We start from the raw sequence: 26,321 nt of genomic DNA, 5'->3' as shown, positions 1-26,321 counted from the left end.
GTCGGGCTCTGGGCTGATGGCTCAGAGTCTGGAGCCTGCTTCCGATTCTGTGTCTCCCTCTCTCTCTGCCCCTCCCCCGTTCATGCTCTATCTCTCTCTGTCTCAAAAATAAATAAAAACGTTAAAAAAGTTTTTAAAAAAATAACTATTTAAACAAAGAAACATTAACAAGGTAGTGCGGACTTTACAACGTACGCAAAAGTGGAATATAGTACAACAATAAAACACACAGACCGGAAGATGACACTATTGTAAGGGTTCCATGTTAAAAGCAAAGTATTATAATATCAGTTGAAGATACACTATGGTAAATTAAAGACAACATAATACAACAAAAAGTTATAGGTAATAAGACAACAAAATAGGAAAAAAAGGAATCAAGAAAATGTTCATCCAAAAGAAGGTAGATAAAACGAAAAGGAAAATAAAGAGTAAATGGAAGAAAAGAAAACAAAGAGCAAAATGACATATTTAAACATAACAATATCAAAAGTCACATTAAGTATAGTTGAATAATCCCAGTTAAAAGGTAGACATTAACAAGCTAAAAAAGCATGACCTAACTATATGCTGCTTACAAGAAATGTAATTCAAAAATAAGGACTGAAACAGATTAAAGAATGAAAACCAGAAAGACTGTATAAACACTAATCAAAGTAATGTGGGAATGGCTGTATTAATATGAGATACAATAGATATCACGGCAAAGAATACTACCAGGGATAATAAAGATTATTTTATAATAATAAAGGGGTCATCAAGTGGATATAAGAATTGTAAATGCTTAGTCACCTAATAACAGAGTTTCAAAATACATGAAAAAAAAACAAAAACAAAAACTGACAACTACAAGAAGAAATAGACTGACCCACAATTACAGGGGGAGATTTCAATTGCCCTCTCTCAAACATTAATATAACAAGTAGACAGAAGATCCATAACAACATAAAAAAATCAAAAAACACTATTAGCTAACTGAACCACGCTGACAATATAGATCACTCCAACCAACAGCAGCAGAATACACATTCTTATCAAGTGAAAATGAAGCATTTATGAAAACACACCAAACTGTGGGCCAGATAACAAGTACACATAAACTTAAAGAAATGAAATCATAAAAAAATATTCTCAGATCAAAATGTAATTAAATTATAAATAAAAAATGTAAACATCTCTAGAAAAACGACAAAACTTTAGAAAACTAACTCACACACTTTTAAATAACCTACAGATCAAATTAAAAAACAAAAGGGACACTAGAAATTATTTTGAACTGAATGAGAATGAAGACAGTGTATGAAAAATTGGGGAACATTGCCAAAACAGTGCTTAGGGAAATTGAGAGCACAAAATGACTATATTACAAAACAGACAGTTCTCAAATCAATGACTTTAGCTTCCACATCAAGGACATTTAAAAAATGTTTAAAATTTTTTTTTCTTTCAACGTTTTTTATTTATTTTTGGGACAGAGAGAGACAGAGCATGAAAGGGGGAGGGGCAGAGAGAGAGGGAGACACAGAATCAGAAACAGGCTCCAGGCTCTGAGCCATCAGCCCAGAGCCCGACGCAGGGCTCGAACTCACGGACCACGAGATCCTGACCTGGCTGAAGTCGGACGCTTAACCGACTGCGCCACCCAGGCGCCCCTAAAAAATGTTTTAAATGGTGCAAACTAAGCCTAAAACAAGCAGAAAGAAAGAAATAACAAAGATTAGAGCATACGTCAATTAAATAGAAAGAAAAACAGAAGTAAAGCCAAAAGCTGATCTTTGAGAAGATTAATAAAATTGATACACTTCTAGCCAGAATGATTAGGAAAAAAAAGAAGAGACATAACATATCAATATCACCAATACCAAGAATGAGAAAGAAAATGTCACCACAGATTCTATAATTAAAAAGGTGAATAAGGAAAATTATTAACAATTTAATACCAATAAATTCACCAACTTAGATGAAATAGACATTTCCTTGAAGGATACAACCTACTAAAATTCAAACAAAAAGAACAGATAAACTAAATAGTCTATATCAATCAAAAAAAATGAGCTTATAGTTTTAAAATCTTTGCAAAAAAAAGTAATAAATAGAAACAAGCAGACTCAGATGGCTTAAGTAAATTCGACATATATTTAAGAACCATTACCAACTGAACACAAATCTTTCTTAAAAAGTTAGAGGAGGTAACCATTCACAGAATAGAATTACCTTTATATTAAAATAAGACAAAAATACAAGAAACAAAGATATAGTAAAAAATTATTTAAAAAAACTTAACCAACCATATCCAACAATATAAAAAATGATAATGCATCATAACAAAGAGGAGTTTATCCCAGGAATGTGAGATTGATGTAATATTTAAAACATGTGAAAATCAATCAAAGTAATTCATATCAAACAAAAAGAAGAAAAAATATTTATCTCAATAGATACAAAGGAAGCATTTAACAAAATCCAACATCTACTCTAAAGCAGGAAGAGAGGGGCACCTGGGTGGTTCAGTCAGTTAAGCATCCGACTTCAGCTCAGGTCATGATCTCTTGATTTGTGGGTTCGAGTCCTGTGTCAGGCTCTGGGCTGACAGCTCAGAGCCTGGAGCCTGCTTTGGAGTCTGTGTCTCCTTCTTTCTCTGTCCCTCTCCCACTCACATTCTCTCTCTCTCTCTTTCTCTCTCTCTCTCTCTCCCAAAAACAAACATTAAAAAATTTTTAGAAAGAAACAAAGAAAGAAAAGAAAGAAAGAAAGAAAGAAAGAAAGAGAAGCAGGAAGATGAACTTCAACCAGATGAAAAAGAATTTTGAAACTATACCTAACTTAATACTTGATTTTGAAAGATTTTCCCTCTAAGTTGAGGAACAAGACAAACATCTTTGCTCTTTCTACTTCTATTCAACATAATACTAGAGGTTCTAGTTAAGGCAATTAGACAAGAAAAAGAAAAGAAAAAAAAAAAAGAAAGATATCCAGATTGGAAAGGAAAAGTAAAACTTTCTTTAGTCATATACAATATGATCCTGTAAGAGTTCTTTTGTGAAGTCATTTACTTATACATTCACAAAACTGTTTTATGGTTGAACCTAAACAAGTGCTCAACCAAATTAAAGTATTCAGAACTTAATCCACAATAAGAAAGTAAAATCTGTATATTTTGCATTTAAGAACTCATTATTCTATGCTGCTATCAAGAAACATTCTGAATTACTAACTTCAACTCAACAGGCTAGCTAAAATTATTTTGGTTGTTCTCAGTTTATATGTTATAAATAATAATCAATAGACTAGTTTCAAATTAGTCGAAGTCAACTTAAGACAAATATTTGCTTTCTCAGCCCAGCCCAGAGCAAAACAAGTTTAATAGTTAAGGTATATTACAAAAGATAATAATAATAATAATTAATTAAAATGCCACAGTCAAATTACAAATGAGTGTAATATTTTACATTAAACAATATTAACTGATGTTCCTTTGGATATAAATTTTAATATTCAAAATTTAAAGTATCTTGTGTAATCTACACAGCAGGGGTCAGGAATTTGGAATTTCAGCATTAACCTAGCCTTCCTGCTGATCTACTACTGCTAAACCTCCAGTTAGTTATAGTAACTGAGCCCTTTCTCAATCAACTGAACCCATTCTCAATCAAATCCAGAATTTAACCCTTTTACTATAGGAATTATTTTCAGGCCTTGTTTCCCCCAAAGCCTTGTCTCCCCCAAAGCCTTGTCTTCTCTAGCTGGGAGCTAAACATCAAACTGGGGTTTTAAGACCCCCTAATATCTAAAGTAATGACTGGATGCTACAGCCATACTGGGGGTATTCACTGTCACTGCCTAGCTGTCCCTAGGACCCATTTCAGAGCTGCCCTGTTCTGGCCTATACAATGAACTAAAGTTCTGACATTAAGTCTGCAAATGTTGGAAGATTTGCCATCATATCATCCTTATAAAGAATAAATAACTTCACAAAAGAACCCCTGTTTCCATGTTAAATATAAAAAGCAGTTTGATAACAGAAACAAAGTATTCAAAAATATAATTTTACACTTTTTCACATAAACACGAGTATAAAGATAGTGTTGATTATAAAAAAAGAAATGTAATATGTCACATATCAAACACAATAATACAAGAAGTTATTTTTAAAATATGTATTCCACAGGATATAAGTTGATCAAATATTTGATAAAGAGCAATCAAATTCTTGAAAATAGGAAAATATTATCACTAATACCTTTAGAAGGAGAAATGTAAATAAGTTCACATATTTTAATTTCAGGAGATTCAGCCACGTAATACATTTCTTGGGATTAATTAAAACTACAGTGTTCAGGGGGTGCCTAGGTGGTTCAGTCAGTTAAGCATCTGACTTGGCTCAGATCATAATCTCACAGTTAGTGTGTTCAAGTCCCGCGTCAGGCTCTGTGCTGACAGCTCAGAACCTGGAGTCTGCTTCAGATTCTGTGTCTCCCTCAGTCTCTGCCCCTCCCCAGCTCACTCGCTCTCTCTCAAAACTAAACATTAAAAATTTTTTTTAAACTTAAAAAAAAAAATGCAGACTTCAGGGGAGCCTGGGTGGTTCATTCAGTCGGTTGAGCAACCCACTCTTGATTCTGGCTTAGGTCATGATCTCATGGTTTGTGAGTCAGGCTCCATGCTGACAGTGCAGAGCCTGCTTAGGATTCTCTCTCTGCCCTTCCCCTGCTCACTTGCTCTGTCTCTCAAAGTAAATAAACTTTATAAAAAACAAACAAAAAAACAGTCTTCCTATTATCAATACAACACTAAATGGTATTTTATCTGAATTAAAATAAAAAACAATAAAGAAAAATTACTATCTGTGGAAAATCTTCAATAGTGTAAGTACTATGTATAAGAACTACTTAAAATTTTATTATGACATCAGAATTAGATTTCATTTTTTAAACCAAAATAAGCTATATCATTACGAAGGACAGACGTAGGAAAGGGAAGGAGGGAGAACTGCATGTTCAATCAGTATCTCTTTTAGTCTACTGGGATTAACAACATAAACATGGTGCTTCCATTGTGCAAGATACATTGAAATGTAGGAGCTATTCATTTCATTTACCTCCACAAAGTAAGAATATAATACACAAGTAAAAGACCAAGAGAAATATGTTAGTAAAAAGAAAAAGAAGACAGAATTACTAATAAAGCTTATATTTAGACAGGAAGAATTTTTTTAAAAACCTCCAACTTTTATCATTAAAAAAAATCTAAATATGAAGACTGTTTACTCACATTTAAAGACTCATAATCATAAATGCTTATTTAAAACATAAATAATATGTTTCTCTTTCTATTTCCTTCCAAAGCTTCTTATGAAAATGTTAGAGGAAATATATGCACATAAAATTAAGCTACGAAGGGGCGCCTGGGTGGCTCAGTCGGTTAAGTGTCTGACTTCAGTTCAGGCCATGATCTCACTGTCTTTGAGTTCGAGCCCCGTGTCAGGCTCTGTGCTGACAGCTCAGAGCCTGGAGCCTGCTTTGGATTCTGTGTCTCCCTCACTCTCTCTGCACCTCCCCCACTCATGCTCTGTCTCTCTTTCAAAACTAAAATAAAAACATTAAAAAAAAATTTTTAAGATTAAAAAAAATTAAGCTATGAAGGCAAAATAATGCTATAAAATGGTCTGGCTGCTTTAGTGGCTTTTAAATACCATAGGCAAAAAGAGAGCTAAAAATGGTATCTTAACAAATACAACCTATTTTTCTTATTTACATTCAGTAATTAAACTTCTAGAGAGAAATTTTTAAATATTCCTTGCATTTTATTTACAAGTGCTACATAATTCCATTTAGTATGAACTACTAAAAAGTAAAAACTAATTTACATCATTTTTTTAAAAAGACAAAAAATAAAAAGACATTAAACAGTTTGACAATTAGTCTATTTTGACATATTTTGATATTTTTTAAATGTGAATTGGTCTAAGTGGAATTATTCTGGTACTTTAAAGACAATCTTCAAATGATAAGAATAAAAATCACTAAAATAAACATTTTTCATAATTTTGCCATACCTTTAGCTAAAGCTTCTTTATATTTCTCTCTGGCAGAATTCATTTCTTTTATCAACTGTCTATAGCTGGACTTTAATTTTTCTAATTCTGTCTTTGTAACCTGTCAAAAAAAAATGCAAAACAAATTTTAAATGATTAAATTTATATTTGTCAAGAACTTAAGTCCCAATATATTTTTATTGCTTATAGATCAGAGTTGTTCCTTAATATACATTATAGACAATATATTAAACACTGGTTTAGAAATCAATGATAAATTCAACGCCATATGAAAAAAGAAAAACATCTCTTAAAAATAAAAGCAAATCAAGAAATAGTGCTGTCATCATCTAAAATTTAAAGACCAATAGATTAATATACTATGTATAAAATATTTTTTCTAAAAAATATTTATTTTAATATACAGAATAACTGAGTTGTAACAATTTACCAGTTCTAACATGAGTTTTTTGGTTTTTGTGTTTTGGGTTTTTCAGATATTGTAACATCACTTAAAATAAGATGTATCTAACAATCACTGTTGGCTACATAATAATCATGACAGTGGTCATTACATACATACATGAAATCTGTTATTCTATCTATGGAAAGACTAAACAAATGCAGGTCCTTGATTCTGTACCCAAAAAACACTTAAAAGTCTGCTCTGTCTGAAATTAATATAGCTACTTCTACTTCCTTTTGATTAGGATTAGCATAGTATATCTTTCTCCATCCATTTACTATCAATCTATATGTGTCTTAATATTTAAAATGGATTTATTGTAGACAACATATACTTGGGTCTTGTTTGTAAATCCACTCTGAAAATATCTGTCCCTTAATGGGCTCATTTAGACCACTGACCTTCAAAGTACTTATCCACACACTTGGATTAATAGGTACCATATTTGTTAGTTTCCTAATTGTTATCCTTGTTATTTGTTCCTATTTCTAACACTCTTTTTTCTACTTTTCTGTGGTTTTAAGTGAGTATTTTATATAATTCCACCCTCTCTTATTTCTTGGCGTATCAGTTACATTTCTTTTTTAACTTTTTTTTAGTAAGTGCCCTAGAGTTCACAATATGTATTTATAACTAATGCAAGCCTACTTTCCAAGACCACTATACCATTATACCACATTTCAAGGACCACTATATCACATAAGTATCTTACAATAACAAAATAATCCTAATTCCTCCTTCCCATCTATCATTGCTGTCATTCATTTAACTTATATATAAGCATACATAAACATATATCTATATATATATATATACACACACAAGATATATTCATGACTGTACATAATCAAATGTTGCTGTTACGATTTTCAATAAAGTGTTATGTGTTAGATTAATTAAGAGTGAGAAACATAAATTTTTACTTTATCTTCACATTCCTTCCCCAGTGCTCTTCCTTTCATGATGTAGATCTGAGTTACTGACCTATATTATTTTCCTTCTCAGTCCACTGGATACAAATTTCCTCAATTTTTGTCTATCAAAGAAAGTCTTTATTTCATTGTTGAAGGATAATTTCACAGGGCATAGAATTCGAGGATAGTGGGTTTTTTCTCTCAACACTTAAATATTTCATTCTACTCCCTTCTTGCCTACTTAATTCTGAGGAGAAATCAGATGTAATTCTTATATGTTCTTCTATACGTTAAGGTGCTTTTGTACTCAGGCTTCTTTCAGGATTTTTTCTTTATCTTTGATTATCTATAGCTTGAAATCAACATGGCTAGGGTGTAGTTTTTTGGTCATTTATTCTGTTTGGTGTTCTCTGAGCTTCCTAGAACTACTGTTTGGTGTCTGACATTAATTTGGACAGATTCTCAGTCATTATTATTTCAAATATTTCTTGTTCCTTTCTTTCTTCTCCTACAGGTATTCCATTATACATATGTTACATCTTTTGTAGCTGCCCCACAGTTCTTGGATATTCTGTTCCATTTTTTTTTTCAGTCTGTATTCTCTGCTTTCAGTTTTATAGAATGCTACTGATATATCCTCAACTTCAGAGATTATTTCCTCTATTATGTCTAATCTCCTATTAAGCCCATCAAAGTCACTCTTCACTTCTATTAAGGTATTTTAGATCTCTAGTATTTCTTTTTGGTTCTTTCCTAGGATTTCCAACTTTATGCTTACATCACCCATCTGCTCTTTCGTACTTACTTTATCCATTAGAGCCCTTAGCATATTATTCATAGTTGTTTTAAGTTCCGGGTCTGATATTTCCAACATCCCTGCTGTGTCTGGTTCTGATGCTTGTTCTGTCTCTTCCAATTCTGCATGTTTGGCTCTTGGTATGCCTTGTTATGTTTTCTTGATTGCCAGGCAGATTGTACCGAGCAAAAGGAACTGATTAAATAGGCCTTTACTAACGTGGTAATAAGCTGCCAGAAAAAGGGAAAGTATTTTATACCCTATGATTAGGTCTCAGTCTTTTACTGAGCCTATACCTCTGGCTATGAACCTCACATGTGTTCCTCAGCTCACTAGCCCACTCTCCACTCAGAGTGGACAGGAGTTATGAATCCCCCTTGCCCCAGATCAATTAGGTTACAGGTAAACAGTTTCTCCTAAGCGACTTGATTAAGAACAGAATGCTTTGGCATATGGCAAAATGGTTCCTTTTCCCTCCTGAAGCATGAGATTTTTCTCCAATATTCACTGTGAGAACCTGGTAGAGGTCTAGGAGGTAAAATTCACAGAAGTGTGTAGTTCCCTCAATAAGTAGCTCCTCCTGGAGGTTTTAACTGTCAGAGTTGTCCACACTGAGCCTCCAGAATTTGTCACTTACACTCCAGGTTTTCCTATAACCAGTACTATTTCCCAAAGAGGCTTTTGCTCTGATAAGTTGTAATTCTCTGTATTCGCTTGTCTGTCTCTCCAATTTTAGGGGGAGCTATTTGCCCTGTCATGTCACTTCTCTTAAGGATCTAAAAGCAATTGGTGATTTTTCTATTTGTTCAAATTTTAACTCCTTGTTAGGAATGAGTGACAACTTCTAATCTTCTTATATGCTGGACTGGAAACTGGAAGTCTTAACTTCTGAAGTTGCTAAAGAACCAATTCATGTTCTCCAAGCTGGCTTATTAATTGCAAAAAGCAAGCATTTATCCTGATTCTTGTATATGAATGATACCTCAGGGTAGCCAAGTAGGTGATATAACAAAACTTTCTATTGAAAAATTATAGCTAACAATCATATTAGGAATGATAGAAGTAAAATACTGCCATTTTACAACCCCTAGTAAAATAATGGATCTAAGCAGTGAACATCAATTATTTCTAAACCTATTAGGTAAATATCTGAAAATAAACTTTTTTCATAGGTTGATCAGGCTAGCAGGACTGGAACCTATTAGACAAGTTTAACATCACAAATAGATAAACAAGATGACATTAGATATCTCTGATAGGGGAAAAAAAAAAACAGGAAGTCTATACCAGCACCTATCATTTATTCTTGCCCAAAATAAGTAGACAGAATGTTATCAAGCCAATCTAATTACTCTCCAGTTTACAGGAAAATTGAAGGATGAAGAAATATGTGAAATCACATCACAAGATGCTAACAATAAAGTCAAAAATTAAGGAACTTCAATTCTATAGAGCAAATTACCCAATTTCTTCCACAAATAAATAGCATTTTTAAAAGGTTGGGAGTGGTAGGTGCCTGGGTGGCTCAGTCAGCTTAAGTGTCCAACTCTTGACTGAAGTTCAGGTCATGATCTCAGGTTCTGTGTGATCAAGCCCCACACTGGTTTTCTGCACTGACAGCGCAGAACCTTCTTGGGATTCTCTCTCTGACCCTCCCCTGCTTTCACATGCATGTGCTGTCTCTTTCTCTCTCAAAATAAATAAACTTTAAAAAAATGGGGGGGGGACACCTACAGATTAAAATTATTCAAATGCATGTTTGGGTCATGATTCAAATGAACCAACTGTAAAAAAACATTTAAAAAACAATCAGTTGAGCACAGTCAGAATATTTAATAACATTAAGAAATTACTGTTATTTTTAGGTAGGTTAATGATAATATAGTTAAGTTTTTTTTAATATTTATTTTAGCAATGTATACTAAAATATTTATGGATACAATGATATCTGAAATTTTTTAGATGGTTCAGTGTATTAGAAAATGGAGGTGAGTATAGATTTTAAAAAACCTTGACTATGTGGGTGGATCAGTCCATGGGAGTTTGTTTTACTATTCTCTCTCCTTTTGCACATTTGAAACTTTCATAATAAAAAACATTTTAAAAAGTTACCCAGAAAAAAACAAACTCCGATTGTGAAAAAAATTTTAGAAATATCAAAACTCATTTATTTTGCCTGTATTTTCTTTTCTATTATATGCATAGTAAAAATTAAAATCATAAAACTTAAAAGAGCTACTGCAGTAAGTAAAAAATAAAAATTCAAAGTGATAAGAGAGCACTGTATCATAGTCTAATTGGCAGCATTCTTTTCTTTCAGAAGAGTATATAAAGTAATAGTACAGCTTATAATCAATAATGTTTTATAATAAATAGGAATAAAATATCACTTATTAGAGACACCAAAACCTATTTCTAATAATAAAATGATGGCCAACCAACACATGAAAAAATGCTCAACATCACTCATCATCAGGGAAATGCAAATCAAAACCACAATGAGATCCCACCTTACACCTGTCAGACTGACTAACATTAACAACTCAGGCAACAACAGATGTTGGCGAGGATGCGGAGAAAGAGGATCTCTTTTGCATGGTTGGTGGGAATGCAAGTTGGTGCAGCCACCTGGAAAATAGTATGGAGGTTCCTCAAAAAACTAAAAACAGAACTACCCTATAACCCAGCAATTGCACTACTAGGTATTTATCCAAGGGATACAGGTGTGCTGTTTCAAAGGGACACATGCACCCCCATGTTTATAGCAGCACTATCAACAATAGCCAAAGTATGGAAGGAGCCCAAATGTCCATCGATGGATGAATGGATAAAGAAGTATGGTAGGTATATACAATGGAGTATTACTCGGCAAGGAAAAAGAATGAAATCTTGCCATTTGCAACTACGTGCATGGAACTGGAGGGTATTATGCTAAGTAAAATGAGTCAGAGAAAGACAAAAATCATATGAATTCACTCATATGAGGACTTTAAGAGACAAAACAGATGAACATAAGGGAAAGGAAACAAAACTAATATAAAAACAGGGAGGGGGACAAAACAGAAGAGACTCATAAATATGGAGAACAAACTGAGGGTTACTGCAGGGGTTGTGGGAGGGGGGATGGGCTATATGGGTAAGGGGCATTAAGGAATCTACTCCTGAAATCATTGTTGCACTATATGTTAACTAATTTGGATGTAAATTTAAAAAAATCAAAAATAAAATAATAAACAAATAAATAAATAAAATGATGACTAAACAATTTTTAAAAGTCAAACAAGATGAAATATTTCAGTGAGTCTCAAAGTCAAATTAAAAAAAGAATTCCAGAATAAAAAGACAAACCTTGATCATCTCTGCCTCTATCTGCTGATGAACACCTATAAAACTTTTCTTCATCTGTTGCTTATCTTTAATCATCATGGTGAGCCTGTGTAAGGGTCCAGAATTTAGGTCCTCTGCATGTGTCTTCATTATTCTACTAAGTTGCTCTGTCTGCTGAATCATAAGTAGCCAAGACTTTAAAAAAGAAAGAAAGAAAGAAAATTAGCACTTGTATTCAAGGCTGCCATTTAGCTGTGCTTTAAGTGTTCTGGAACTTTAAATATTTGGTTTTACAGAAATTATTACATTAATACAAAAATGCCAGGTTTCTGGCAATTGTGCAAGGAGCTATGAATGGCTCAGATTTAACATCTTCAACTTCAAGTACAAATGCTTCAAAATTTAGTAATCAGAGACTATGTAGTATTGGAGGAAAGGGATTAAGGCTCTTCGAGAGTTCACACTTGCAGTCTTCATTTTATCACTTCTTGTCTCTTTGTCAATATGTTGATATAATCCTTCTGCCTACACCATACTGATGCCTCATTAAGGTCACCATTTCCTAATGGTCAAATGCAACAGATATTTACCCATCTTTATTCTTAACATTTCTCTCTGTGGCATCTTATCTTGCTGACCCACTCACTCCTTCCTGAAACTCTTCTTTTCTGGTTTGGATGGCTTCTTATATTCCAACATACCAATTTGTCTTCTCCTTTTCCTAAAAATCCCTTCTCAATCTTTGTACTTGCTATTCATTTGCTGCTTATGTATTAAATACTGGTAATCTGTGGATTTCTATCCATTCTCGTTTCTTAGTAAATACCATTAGCTCTCAATGGTTTTTCCAGCACAACACATTCCATCAATAGCAGACACACATAATGGTGGGGTTTGGGACAAGTCAGCATATGGATACTGCTGGAAGAGCAAGTCATTTGTTATTAAACATTCTAATTTCTAGATACTAAAAAAAAAAAAAAGCAACTGAGGAATACTCTTCACTATAGATCTTCAAAATTCTATTCAGAAACAATTGTTGGAGATATACCATGGTTGGGTAAGATCCATGTTAAAGATTAAAAAAGTAGACAAGGTATGATTTCAGATATTTACTGATTAGAATAAATTGTTATGCTATTACTTATGATCTGTGAATGAACAGGATTACCCTCCATTGGTTAATGTTCCGATATAATCCTAAATCAAAATTTAATAAGCATCTAAATCAAAACAATAGCCTAAAAGAATCAAATTCTTAGTCATAGTCAAAACTCACCAGGGTCTAACTTAGTAATCTTGTTTTTGGTAAACTGTAATATACATTTTTTTAAAAGTTAACCTTTGAGTACATTTTTTAGGGAGAAGGGCATTCTTAGTTATGAAATGTTATTATGAACATGGAGTAAAATGTGACCAATAAACTCATTATATTTACTTTCAGATTCAAAACTCTAAGTACTAATAATATGCTCTTGATACCACAAAGGAATTTAAAACTGATATATCTCTTCCATTAAAATATAAAATTTAACAAAGATGAAAACAGTAAAAAACAAAACTATACAAACATGGATTAAAAACAAACTAAACATCCTAATAACTTCTGTAACTTGGCCTTTTTCATTTTGTATTTTCACTCTAAAAAATACAATGCTGGGAAAACACTATGTAGCATGTACAGAATGTTAAAACTACGAAAAAATAAGAGGAATCAGTGTTTCATTCTCTATCTTCAAAAATTAAATATTCTCTAAGTGCTTCATAGCAATAAATTTTTGTAATTTTACATAGGACTCTTTGCGGCATGGGAGAGAAGCCTTCTTGGAAGCCAACATTAAAGGTGAGACAACAAAGTCAGATTGACCTCCTCCTCCCAGGAGGGCACATCTCATCCTGCCTAACGGTCCTGTTTACCGTAGTCACTGTGGGAAGTCCAAGCATCCCAAGATATATATCATCACGCCAATTACCAATCCTATGTTGCCCTCAATATTTCCTAATGTGACTCAGGAACTCTCTAGAGAATCCTGTACCCTCAAAAACTCCTTAAAAACTCCTTACACCTCATATCAGAACTTTCCACTTACCTTCTAGCTTTTACAAAAACCTGGCTTTATCCCATTCCCAACATCCTAATAGCTAATAAATAAAACCTCTCTTCCTAAAAAAGTCCCTGCTCCTTTGAAGTTCAGGTCACCCTTCCCAACAATCTATCAGCAAGCCTTTCTGACTCTCCACAATCATCACACTAGAAGCCAAAATTATATCTAAAGTAAAATAATACAGGAGACCCTGGGTGGCTCAGTCAGTTAAGCCTTTGACTCTTGATTTCGGCTCATGTCATGATCTCATGGTTGGTGAGTTCTAGCCCCACAAAGTGCTCTCTGCTAATAGCATGAAACCTGTTAGATTCTAATCCCTCTCTCTCTCTGCCCCTCCCAGCTCATACCCTTCCCAACTGGTGATTCGTATGCTCTTTTGCTCTCTCTCAAAATAAATAAATAACCTTTAAAAAAAAAAGAAATGTTGGTATTTCCCCCCAAAAATAATACAGAAAGGAAGGAAGGAAGGAAGGAAGGAAGGAAGGAAGGAAGGAAGGAAGGAAGAAAGAAAGAAAGAAAGAGAGAGAAAGAAAGAAAGAAAGAAAATACAGGACAAGGTGAGTTGTTTTTTTTTAATCATTACTTGGTAGTATGAGAAAATATAAAACAATATCTACTCAAAGATAATAGAAAATATTAGCAGCTCTTCCATAAGGAAAGTAAATACTAGTTTAACTTACTTTGGGGAAATAAAGTCTAAATTAATTTTTTAATTAAATGATAGAATACTTCCATTTTATTCCATTGAGACACATACAGTAGCAAACAGGTATGAAATATGAAGTACAGAACCTTCCAGAACTGCTTATATTTCTATGTATTAGTAATTTAGAATTAACAAATTAATCATGCATATTAGCAGATACTCAGAAATGAGCCAAAAGAAACCAATAATCATTACCCATGATTCCTTTGTGCTAGGAAGAAGGCTAGAAAGAAGAGAGAAAATAGCAACTAAAGTAAGGGACTTCTTCCAGCCTTGACATAGTAACTAGAATCAAACCCATCTTCCCACTGAAACTACAAAAGTGAGCATAATATATATGAAACTGTTTTTAGATACAGGATAACAGGCAGCACAGGATTGGAACCCTAAAGAAAAATGAAAGACCTGAAATTGCCCCACTTTTCTGCCTGGAGGTACTTTCCTAAGGGAAGTGCAAGGAGAAAATCAGAGTGTAAGACCAGAACAAGTATAAACTTAAAAGTCATAGTAAAAAGTTTGACTTTATACTAATTACAATGTCCAGTTATAGAAACTTGGCAGGGGAGTGACATGGCCATTACAGGGGGCAAATTAAAAGTCAAAGAGAAAACTCTCTGGGCCTCGCACTGCTTGCATGTGTTTTTGTTTTGTTTTGTTTTGTTTTGTTTTAACAATAATGCAAAGCCTCATTGGATCGGAATTATCTTGAATTCTAAATAAATAGTCTGATTTTATAAATACTAATTACACCTTACCAGAAGAAAAATAAAATGCCTTTAGGAAAATATTTTAAAATAAAATCAGCCAAGAGGGGATAACAGGGACCAAATTTACTTCCACCTGAAAAAAAAAATGGGCAAAATATAAGAAATAACAGTTTTCAAGATACTAGATTTCAGGCAGGGAAAGATATGAAGTGATCACTGAGAGAAAAAAACAAACAAGATGAACCCTACAATTGCCCTGACTTACTGACTTAGAGGCCGCCCCACAGGGAGGAGAAACCAAAGGAGGTGTGAGCAGAATCCTAGAGTTGAGGAGGCAGAACAGAGAGTCTGGGAAGAACAAGGCAGCTAGAGTTCAAGGCACACTGACTCCTGGAGAGGATGGAGGCACACAGAGAAGCCTGGACATCTGCAGTGTGCCTCACTCTGGTATTTGGCAGAAAACTGGTCAGTGCATGCCCATGAGGAAACTACATGAACTGGGGGGAAACTAGCTGAAAAGATTACAGGCACAGTACCTACTGTTCACATACGGTCAGGAATAGTGCATTCCTACCAGCCACTCCCAAAAAACTCATAATTCATGGGTACTGGTAAGAGCTCTGGCAGTGAGGAGTCACTAGCCCCAGAATTAACACTGCTCTGACCCTGCCTAAGGAAATTAAAATCAAGATCCAAAAGGATCAAGCTCTTTCCAAGTAACTTAACTGTGCTCCCTCACAAAAATCAACAAAACAAAGCCATATAAACTATCAAAAATGAAACTTAGAGAAAAAAGAATCCAGAAATAAACAGAGTATCAGTGGGCTGCAGAACACCTTATAGACATCTAATTATACACGTAATAAGGAACTTCCAAGGAGACAGAGGAGGGATAGGAAAAGTATTTGAAGAAATAATAGCTGAAAACAGTGAAAACTCAATGAAAAACAAAAAATTCACAGATTTAAAAAGCTCAGTGAATCCAAACAAGAAGCATGAAAGAAAACACACTGTCAGTACCACATCTGAGGCAAATAGCCTTGGAACATTTCAAACATTTCATAATAATAGTATAATAATCTTCATAAAATAAGCTAGTTATGTATACAAAACCCTGTCAATTTTATAATTCATTTGATGAGTTCCTGGAGATCTCTGATTTTTTTCTTACAACATTTAAATTTTCTTCCCCTATAGCGGGAATACACTAGTTTCCTTCCCTGCATAGTTTATGTCACAGTATCTAGAACAGCAGATATATTCTCATCTGATGGGAGATTTTAAGGAACCAAAAAATGAAATTATTTGGTGAGTCAGAGAAGGATGGATCATCTGTGATAAGTATGTCCTTCAACGGCAAGGGAATTTCGGCTTCTCTAAGTAAAGGTAAAGCCTTTCTAACAATGGAAGGGTCAAAACTTTCCAGCCCTTGTTACCTCAAGTGTTATAAATTCTAAGGTTATCAAACACTAACACAATAACCAAAACAAATCCCAGATAAAAATACTAGGTAAACAAAAAATAAATAAATATTTTTAAGATAAAATAAAATAAAAATAATCAATATAATTAAAGTCACTAGTTGGATTCCAAAGACTGGTACCATATAATACACTGAGCTACATTAGCTCACTCATTGTCCAATCTCAGAAGATAGCTATTTCCAGAGACCACATGACTACCAAAATACTGCTATTGCTACTGCTACTAATAAGAGTAAGTCTAGATATCTAAACACAGATCAGGCCAGGAAGAAAACTACATCACCTTTTCTTGCTCACCACTTTTTCTCCCAGCTTCCTAGCCTCAGTATCCTTTATCTGCTTTTGTTCTTGGACTTAAAAGCCACAATTCTCGTTCTTCCAGAACAAGATCCAGAAAGATAACAGGCCAGAGTCACCTTTGCCCTTCAGAAGCAAATCACATAACCTCAGCAGTGGCTCCCACCAAAAAGTTAGGTACTGAGCTAAAGACCTCTGCAGTCTTCTCCAGCCCTTGCAACATACGATTTTTCTCTCCTTAGCTACTTCCCTCTATACTGTCATCCTCATAAACTCCTTGAGTTTTATAGCTCATGTCCATAGAAGATTACTTTGTTGATCCAGCTCTAGTGGTTTTTTGTTAATACAGGGCTGATCTATTTGGACGTTTTAAAGAAAACAATAAATTACAGTACTGCTTCTGGAAATGCTTACTTACTCCCTCTAGCTTCAGTGTGATATTCCGGTTTTCCAAACCATTGCATCCCATTCCTGTTCCCCATCCATGTCCTGAGGCAGTTGTTCTGTTATCCCCTATTTCCTGTATCCCCAAAATCTCCTTGATTGGCTCTTTCAGCTTGACATCTCTTTAAAAGCAGGCTTCTTTTTCCTCCCCGAATCCAGCCAACACTTCGAGCTACTGCTCAATCTAATCTCTTTTAAAAAAACCCTCATATAAACTTCTGAGGGAAAAACTTAAAATTGTGTATTTGCTCCCAGAAGTTATGAACCAGACTCTATACTTAGGACCCTCTCTCTTTCTGAAACTCTGTAAAATAAATGTTGTTTTCTTCTCTCACAACCTGTGTAACTCAGAACCAAGAGGAGGGGTTATGGTTTCCCTTTCTTCTCCCCAACCTCACCCCTATTAAAGCTAACCTTGCTTGTCTAGACCACCCTCCGCTCCTCCTTTTTAATGCTATCGACTTCTTCTAGACTATAGGCTTTATCTTATATACTCCTTATATCAACACTGAGGCAAATATCTTCATCTTATAAATGGTGTCAGAGAGATTAAATCATCTGTCAAGGTCATACAGCTAATAAATCTGCCTCTGAATGTGCTAAATCCAAAACAACCTAACATGCTGGAGGACCCAGAAGTATGGTAACCTAAAGACACTTGCATCTAAAGATTATGTTCATATTTATTACATCTCCAAAATACATGCATCCAAAGAATAACTAACTAAGCTAAACTAATGAGAGTACTTTACAAACTGGTTACAAATTACACAGTAATCATTGATTAATCTTTATTTAGTGCTTTATCATTAGAGGCCAACAGTCATAGGGAAAATCCATCTCCCCTTCAGGCCACCTACTTTGCAGCATGAGTAACATCTAAAGTGAAGAAGCCCTTTTAGGCCAAGATTAGTGAGTCATTCTTGATATGAAAGTAAAAATAAAAGGGGCCTTGCACTATATTTGGCTTTCTAACTAAAATAATGACCTACACTTAAAATCTCCTTAAGCAGAACAATTAGGAAATAAATCATCATCTTCTGTCTAACCAATACCAGCACCACACTGGATAACTAGAAATAGCACTACTTTAATATAAACATACATATAATACACATTTCCCTATCCCAAGAAAACAAAATTACTAGTTTGAGACTTTTATTTTTAGAACATTTTTCAGAATCCTGATGTGTAAACTGAATGGTATTATTATATTATAAAATACTGTTTTTACCTGAAATGTATTTTTCAAAAGATTTTTTATATTCCTAAATTTGATTGTTTATATTGTCATTTTGTGACCAAAAATATTTCCTAGAAATAAATGAGTCTCTTATTTCACAATGAAAAAGAGGAATAATGATTCCATTTCCAGAAATTTTATTCTCTCCTATATCCCTCTTAAAAAAGGGATCATATGCTACATTGCATATACTACATAGTATCACACATTTCCAAAATAATTAGCATAAACCCTAAAATGCCTATTTGACTCTTAGGTATACTATCAGCTATATTAGGATGAATATACAATATTAAAAAAAAGTAAGCACTTCACTCAATTTTTAAGTTTTGAATTTTCCTTACATATAGGGAAAAATTATACCTTTTAGAAAAACAAATCATGCTTTCCACCTTTGAACTAGCAGTTGTGTGGTGAGGTAAATCAGTATTACATAAACCAAAAGTAATTTAAACTTCTGAGTTCATTATACCAAAAAGTATTTATCCTGGGACACTGAGTCAAAGAACAAACTACTACTGTAGCTATAATTACAGTAAAGCATTGAAAATAATCAACAAAATGACTCCAGCTTGAAAAATACCTAAATAATAGTTGTTATAAATAGGTTTCCCCTACAGACCATATCTCCCAACTTGCTTTCTTTCCAAGTTGAATGTTTTTAAGACACAACAATAAAATTCCATGAAGAATGCAAAGTTTCTGTGCCACAAAATAATTCAAAATAAATAGTTCTCTGAAACAACAATTTTTATTCAGAGTTTGTCTATTACATAAGAATGTTTTTGGAATTTCTGAGTCCTTATGAGATAAAGAAATCTAGGAGACAAGTCATTAAATTTCCCTAAAACTGCGAATTGCAAAGATTGAACTGCAAGTGCAAAGTACTTCCCACACACAAGAGCCTGTCTTTACATTTTCTTCAAAGCTTTCTGGTTTGCCCAGGCCAGTGGGTCACAATTCTGCCTGCAATAAGAATTACCTGGCAGCGTTTTAAAAATACCAAATCTTGAATCCCATGACCACAGATTCTAATTTCATAGGTTTTGGATGGGGCCCAAGGATCAGTATTTCAAAGCTCCCAAGTAATTCTAATATACATTTGTGTCCCCAGTCATCACTGGGTTATGCAAAATCACACATTAAAAACCACAGGGCTTATAAAAAAAAATGGTGTTCGATGCACAAGAGTCAAAAAATTTATCAGGGACACATTTTTAAAAAAACAGGAACCTAATAAAAACTTTGCATGGTTTTACATATATTAAATGGTAACAAAATATATAGTACTACAGTATATATGGCACTTTATTTTGAAAAGACCTGAGGTTGACTTATCAAAAGTAGGTGGCAGAAGAGCTGAAGACTGTTAAGTTTTTGTGAAGTGGTAGAAAGAGTGATCTGAATTTGGAGAGTTGCAATATCACGTGTGGATGGGTGTGGCTTGTAACACAAGACATGAACAGAGGTAGCTAACAAATGACAAATGTGTGTGCCTATGTGAGTTTTATATATTCCTAAGCAGCTCTATTCATTTGGATAGTTTTCATCATTCACCTAGTGTTTCTTCCAGATGTGTGCATAAATACAAAATCACATTGTGCTCAAAGTATTCCCTAATATATCAATTGCATTGGAACAAATTCATGTTTTTAAATCAAGCTTTACAGCGGAATTGACTCCACATTCAGACTTAAGAATTAGTCTTAAAATATATACAGTTGAAAATCTAGTTACATAGGTTCTAGTTACAGTACGTTTATTATGTGACTACTAAATAACAAGGCTGGTTCATCAAAACACATTTTTCATTCCTTTTGATTCCCATGTAGCATATGTAATATAGCCCATATTTCATTCTACTTTGTGTTCAAAATATAAACCAGTATGTCCCTTCAAATAGGTTGTGTTGAGAATTATGTGTACCACTATACTATTTCAGCAGAGTTGCCTGTATTCTGATAGGTGTAATTGTATATTTACTTATTTTTGTTCAGATTTATTGGGATATTAGTAACATATAATACATGCAAGTTTAAGGTGTACAACACGATGATTTGATACATGTATATATTGCAAAGTGATTACCATAGTAGGGTCACTTAACACCTCCATATCCCCTCACATTAATCATCCTTTTTATCCTGTGGTGATAACATTTAAGATCTACTCTCTTAACAACTTTCAAGTATATAACATGGTACTATTAAATATCATCACATGATGTACCTCACATCCCCAGAAATTATTCATCTTATGGCTGGAAGTTTGTACCCTTTGATCAACATCTCCTCACTTCTCTCCCACCCTCTTCACTTCCCAGTTTCTCGTAACCACCATTCTAATCTCTATTTCTATGAGTTGGCCATTTTAGATTCCACATATAAGTAAGAATATATAGCATTTGTCTTACTCTGACTTATTTCACTTAGCAAAATACCCTCAAGATCCACTCATGTTATGACAAAAGGGAGGATTTCCTTCTTTTTTATAACCAAATAATATTCCATTGTATATATACACCACATTTTCTTTATCCATTCATTCACTGATGGATGCTTAGGTTATTTCCATATCTTGGCTATTGTAAACAATGTTGCAATGAACACAAGGGGACAGATATCTTTTCAAGATAATAATTTCATTTCCTTCAGATATATATCCAGAAGTGGGGTTACTGGATCATATATTAGTTCTATTTTTAATTTTTTGAGGAATCTCCATGCTTTTTTTCAAAGTAGCTATACCAATGTACATTCACAGCAACAGAACACAAGAACTCTCTTTTCCCCACAATCTTGCCAACACTTGTTATCTCTTGTCTCTTTGATAATAACCGTTCTAATAGGTATGAAGTAATAATATCTCATTGTGCTTTTGATTTGCATTTCCTTGATGATTAGTGATGTTGAACATCTTTTCATGTGTCTGTTAGCCATTTGTTATGTCTTCTTTGGAAAACTGTACTCAGATCTTCCACCCATTTTTTATTGGATTTTTTTTTTTTTTTTTTTTTTTTTTTTTTTTGCTATTGAGTTGTATGAGTTACTTATATGGTAAATACTAACTCTGTACCAGATAGATGGTTTGCAAATATTTTCTCCCATTCCCAGGTTACCTATTAATTTTGCTGAATGTTTATTTCTGTGCAGAATCTTTTTATTTTTACTTTTGATGCTTACTTATTTTTGTTTTTGGTGCTTGCTATTTTGGTTCAATATCCAAAACACTGTTGTCAAGACCAATGTCAAGGAGCTTTTTCCCTATGTTTTCTTCTAGTAGTTTTACAGCTGAGGGTCTTATATTTAGTTTTTAAGCCATTTTGACTTAACTTTTGTGAGTGGTGTAGGAGAGGGGTCCAATTTCATTATTTTGCATGTCAATATCCAGCTTTCCCAACACCATTTATTTATTTTTTTTAATTTATTTATTTTGAAAGAGAGAGAGGCAGAGAAAGAATCCCAGGCAGGCTCTGCACTGGCAGTGCAGAATCCAATGTGGGGCTCAAACTCTCGAACCATGAGATCATGACCTGAGCCAAAGTTGGACACTTAACCAACTGAGCCATCCAGTTGAAAACGCTATTATTGGCGCTCTTGTCAAATGTTAATTGATGATATACACATGGGTTTATTTCTGGGCTCTCAATTCTATTTTACTGGTCCACATGCCTGTTTTTATGCCATACCATACTGTTCTGATTGTTTTACCTTTACAGTAAAGTTTGCAATCAGGAATTTGATGTATCCATCTGGTTCTTCCTTCTCAAGATTACTGTGGCTATTTGGGGTCTTTGTGGTTCCATCCAAATTTAGGATTGTTTGTTCTATTTCTGTGAAAAATCCCATTGGGATTTTGATAAGGATTGCACTGACTCTATAGACGGCTTTGGGGAATAAGGACATTTTAACGATATTAACTCCTCCAATCCATTAGCACAGAATATTTTTCCACTTATTTGTGTCTTCTTCAATTTCTTTCATGTCTTACAATTTTTCAGTATACAGATCTTTCACCTCCTTGGCTAAATTATTCCTAAGTATTTTTTTGATGCTATTGTAAATTGGTTATTGTCTTTATTTCTTTTTCTAATAGTTCATTAATAGTGTATAGAAACACAACTGATTTTTTATGTTGCTTTTGTATCCTTTAACTTTACTGAATTTATTAGTTCTAACAGTTTTTTGGTGTAGTCTTTAGGGTTTTCTATGTATAAAACTGTACCATCTACAATTTCACTTCTTCCTTTCCCATTATAATATCTTTTATTTCTGACAGGTGTAATTTTAATGAATAAGAAAACACAAAGTAAAATATACCTTAAAGGTCCTCAAAATAATATAGCTGTTAAACACATGAAGAGATGTTTAATTTCACTCATAATCAGAGAAATATAAAATAAAGCTACACTAGATATCATTTTTTACCTACCAGACTAACAGAAATTCAAAAGTCTGACAATATATTCTCTTGAACAGATTAAATAGAAACTGGCACTTTCAGATATTCCTAGTGGATATACCAAATTGTACAAGAGCTACAAAGTAAATTCATAATTACAATGGAAATATATGACAAAATGACATGGACACTTACACTTCGACCTAGAAATCTCATTTCCAGAAATTTACCCTGAAGATACTCATAATACACAAAAACACATCTGTAACAAAGTTATTTTTTGCAGTATTGTTTGTGATTGCAAAATACTACGAGACATAAAATTTCATACGCAGTAAATTGGTTGAATATGTAAATATTCTCTGTCATAGAAGGAAACAGGATCCTAGGGGAAAGGGTTTATTCCAGGACTGGAAAAGGGAACATTCAAGATGAGCCTGGGATATCTTAGTATGCCAGAAAATAAAAAATGTGCTCAAAGAATGATGGGGAAACGGTCCAAGTAATTGAAAGCAAACATAACTACTGAGGCTTCTATCTCCCAAAATTTCCCCAAAACAATACAAACAAAAAGGGAAAAATAAAACCTCCCAAAAGCCATGCCCTCAGAATTAAAGACAGAATGTACACACTTCAAAATAACTTTTAGTAAAAAAAAGAAAATTACCAAAACACAGAATATGATTTCTTACAATCATGTTCTACATTTGGAACTTAAGAGACAAAACAATTAAATGAAATGAGTTATTCTGCATTACATCTTGAATCAGGGTTTAAAAAAATGTCAAAAAGGGACATTACTAGGACAATTGACAAAAGTTGAATACGGAATATGTTTTTGATAATAGCATGGTAATGATGCTCAATTTCCAAAGTTTGATTACATTGTGGATATAGTCTCAGAAAATACTTAAATAAATATTTAAGAATAAAAGAACATGATGTGTTCAACTAATTCACAAATCATTCAAGAAAAAAGTAATATATAATTATATTGACAGAGAAAGCAAACTAAAGAGTATATATGGCAAAATCTTAACAATTAATGAATAGAGTTTACAGAGATATCTTTGTTTTATTCTTGAAAATCTGCTGTACATTTTAATTTTTTTAAATAAAGACATAAAAATCACTGGATGAAAGACTTCTGCTTTCAGTCAACATAGAGAAACAGTCATTGCTTTATCCATCTGCATAAAACAACTAAAAACTGGGCAAAATACATGAAACAACAGCATTCAAGCCGCTGGACATCACGCAGTGAAGGACAGTAAACCTTGAGAGAGTCTACAGATCAATGAACTGAGCCCTAAGGTTATCCCAGCTTACTGAATGGAGAAAATGTCCAGGCTAAAACCCAAGTTGGAAGAGCCAAGCAGAACTCAGCAATCTCTCTCTGTAAGTTAAAGAGACAGAGTTCAAAGCACAGAGACACCAAGACAGATTACTGGAGAAGAGACAAGGACCGAGTAGTACAGAGAACAGAGCTGCACAAAAAGAAAACTCAGCAGATCTGCAAAGGTTCTCCCTTGATGGTTTAGCTAAGTACTGATTAGCTCACAAATACGAGGAGACTACTCTACGCCAAGGTAATAACCCACCTACAGTGATCACACGGAATACTGTCTAGAGCTCACATAAGACCATGGAATTGTGCCAGGGCCTAACACCCAAAATGTAAAATCTCATAATATCAGGAGCATCCTTTGAGTACTGAGAATGATCTTGCCTCAGTAGAAGAGATAAATTCATCCTAGAATACAAGTAGCTCTGATCCACATAACAAATTAAAAGCAAGAGCCAAAAAGATAAAATTGTCTCCAAGTAACCAACTGTCACCAATCCCAAAACAAAGCTCAAGAATATTTCTAAAAATATATAAATACTCAGTACCTAAGTAGGTAAAATTCATAATGCCTGGTATCAAATCAAAGACTACCAAGCATAAGGATGCAGAACAATTAGTCAATCAAAACTGACCCCAGAAGTAACACAGATGATAAAAGAAAGAAAGAATAAAACAGCTACTATAACTGTACTCCAAGAAACTAAAGGAAAAAATAAGTATTTAAGTAGACACATGGAAGATATAAAAAAAAGATTCAAACTGAACTGTTACAGATAATTCATTTATTTATGACTTGTTCATTTTCAACATGGAAATGGCTCAGCTACTCAGTCTCTGTTTTCTCCTCTCCAATTCCTCCACCCTAAAGCACAGGTGTGGGACAAAAGGAAGAGCTGGATTTGGGCAGGTATGAAGAAACAAAGGAATAGAACACAAGAGGCATATTTTTAAAAGGTACAATTTATAGTTATAAGATAGTAAGGACTAGGTGTGTAATGTACAACATGGTGGCTATAATTAACATTGCTCTATGATATATAGGAAAGTTATTAAGAGAATAGATCCTAAGAGTTCTCATCACAAAAGGAATTTCTTTTCTTTTCTTTTTATTGTATCTATATGAGATGATGGATGTTAACTAAACCTATGGTGGTAATCATTTCACGATACATGTGAATCGAAACATCAAGCTGTATACCTTAGGATATCAATTTTTTCTCAATTAAAAAAAAGAAATGGCCAATTTATAGGGTCAGATCTATAACTCCAGTGAAGCTCACGAACTGGAGAAACCTATATGAAAGAAGAGGAGATGATACTGAAACAGAGGACTGATTCAAAGTCTTTAAGGACCAGACAGAATTCCCATTTGTATTGCTCAGCCCTCACAAACATGCAACCGTTCTTCCCCCAATTCAGAAGAAAAGAAGAGGAAAAATTATTAAGGTGTGTAATATTTCACCTTTAATACCTTCAACGAACAAGCAATGGTGCAATTTTGGCCTTTATTTTTATGGCTCTTAATTTTAAATTTTATATTATATTTTTATAATCTTAGAGATAAAAAAACATACTGCTTATCCAAAGACCTTTTGAGTGTGATTAAGTCATCAGTATACAAGTATTTTAGTAACGAATGACAGCAAAGAACAGCTACATGTTAAAATATTCCATGTGATTCACTACATTAACGATTCACAGAATAAATTAGGGAAGGTGGGTTATAATGGAAGTTTGTGTCAAAAGAAAATATCAGGTCTCAAGAGACCCAAGGAAGAAGGGTAATAAAGAAACAAAATTTGTAAAAAACGGTTGTCAGACCCAACTAAATCATTACAATAAGTTAGACATCTACTTTTTTTTATTTCAAAATTCAAAAAATTCACATCTACCATCTCAGATTCAGGCGGTAGGGTCCAAAATTTATAATTTTTGAAATTTTCCCCCGTGAGATTCTGATAATCAGCAAGATTTTAGAACCACTGCCCTAGCATGCTAACTTGGGTATGTTCATGCAACAATATGATCTATTTGCCCTAAGCACAATTA

The 26,321-nt window shown here is 33.7% G+C and overlaps 1 protein-coding gene across 3 annotated transcripts in view; it reads right to left on the bottom strand.

Annotated features, from left to right (window-relative positions):
- Positions 1-26,321, bottom strand: part of FER (FER tyrosine kinase) — a 433,226-nt gene that overhangs the window by 352,004 nt on the left and 54,901 nt on the right. For all 3 annotated transcript variants that reach the window (XM_027036479.2, XM_027036470.2, XM_053225532.1), the window contains 2 exons: positions 11,559-11,732; positions 6,056-6,155 (listed from right to left, as the gene is read on the bottom strand). In XM_027036479.2, coding sequence (XP_026892280.2) covers positions 6,056-6,155; positions 11,559-11,732 — 274 coding nt within the window. The remainder of the gene's footprint in view (positions 1-6,055; positions 6,156-11,558; positions 11,733-26,321) is intronic.

Source organism: Acinonyx jubatus, chromosome A1 (genome assembly GCF_027475565.1).
Source record: "Acinonyx jubatus isolate Ajub_Pintada_27869175 chromosome A1, VMU_Ajub_asm_v1.0, whole genome shotgun sequence".
Classification (NCBI taxonomy): Eukaryota; Metazoa; Chordata; class Mammalia; order Carnivora; family Felidae; genus Acinonyx; species Acinonyx jubatus.
The sequence above is the reverse complement of the archived record's forward strand: the minus strand, read 5'-3'. Positions and strand labels throughout refer to the sequence as shown.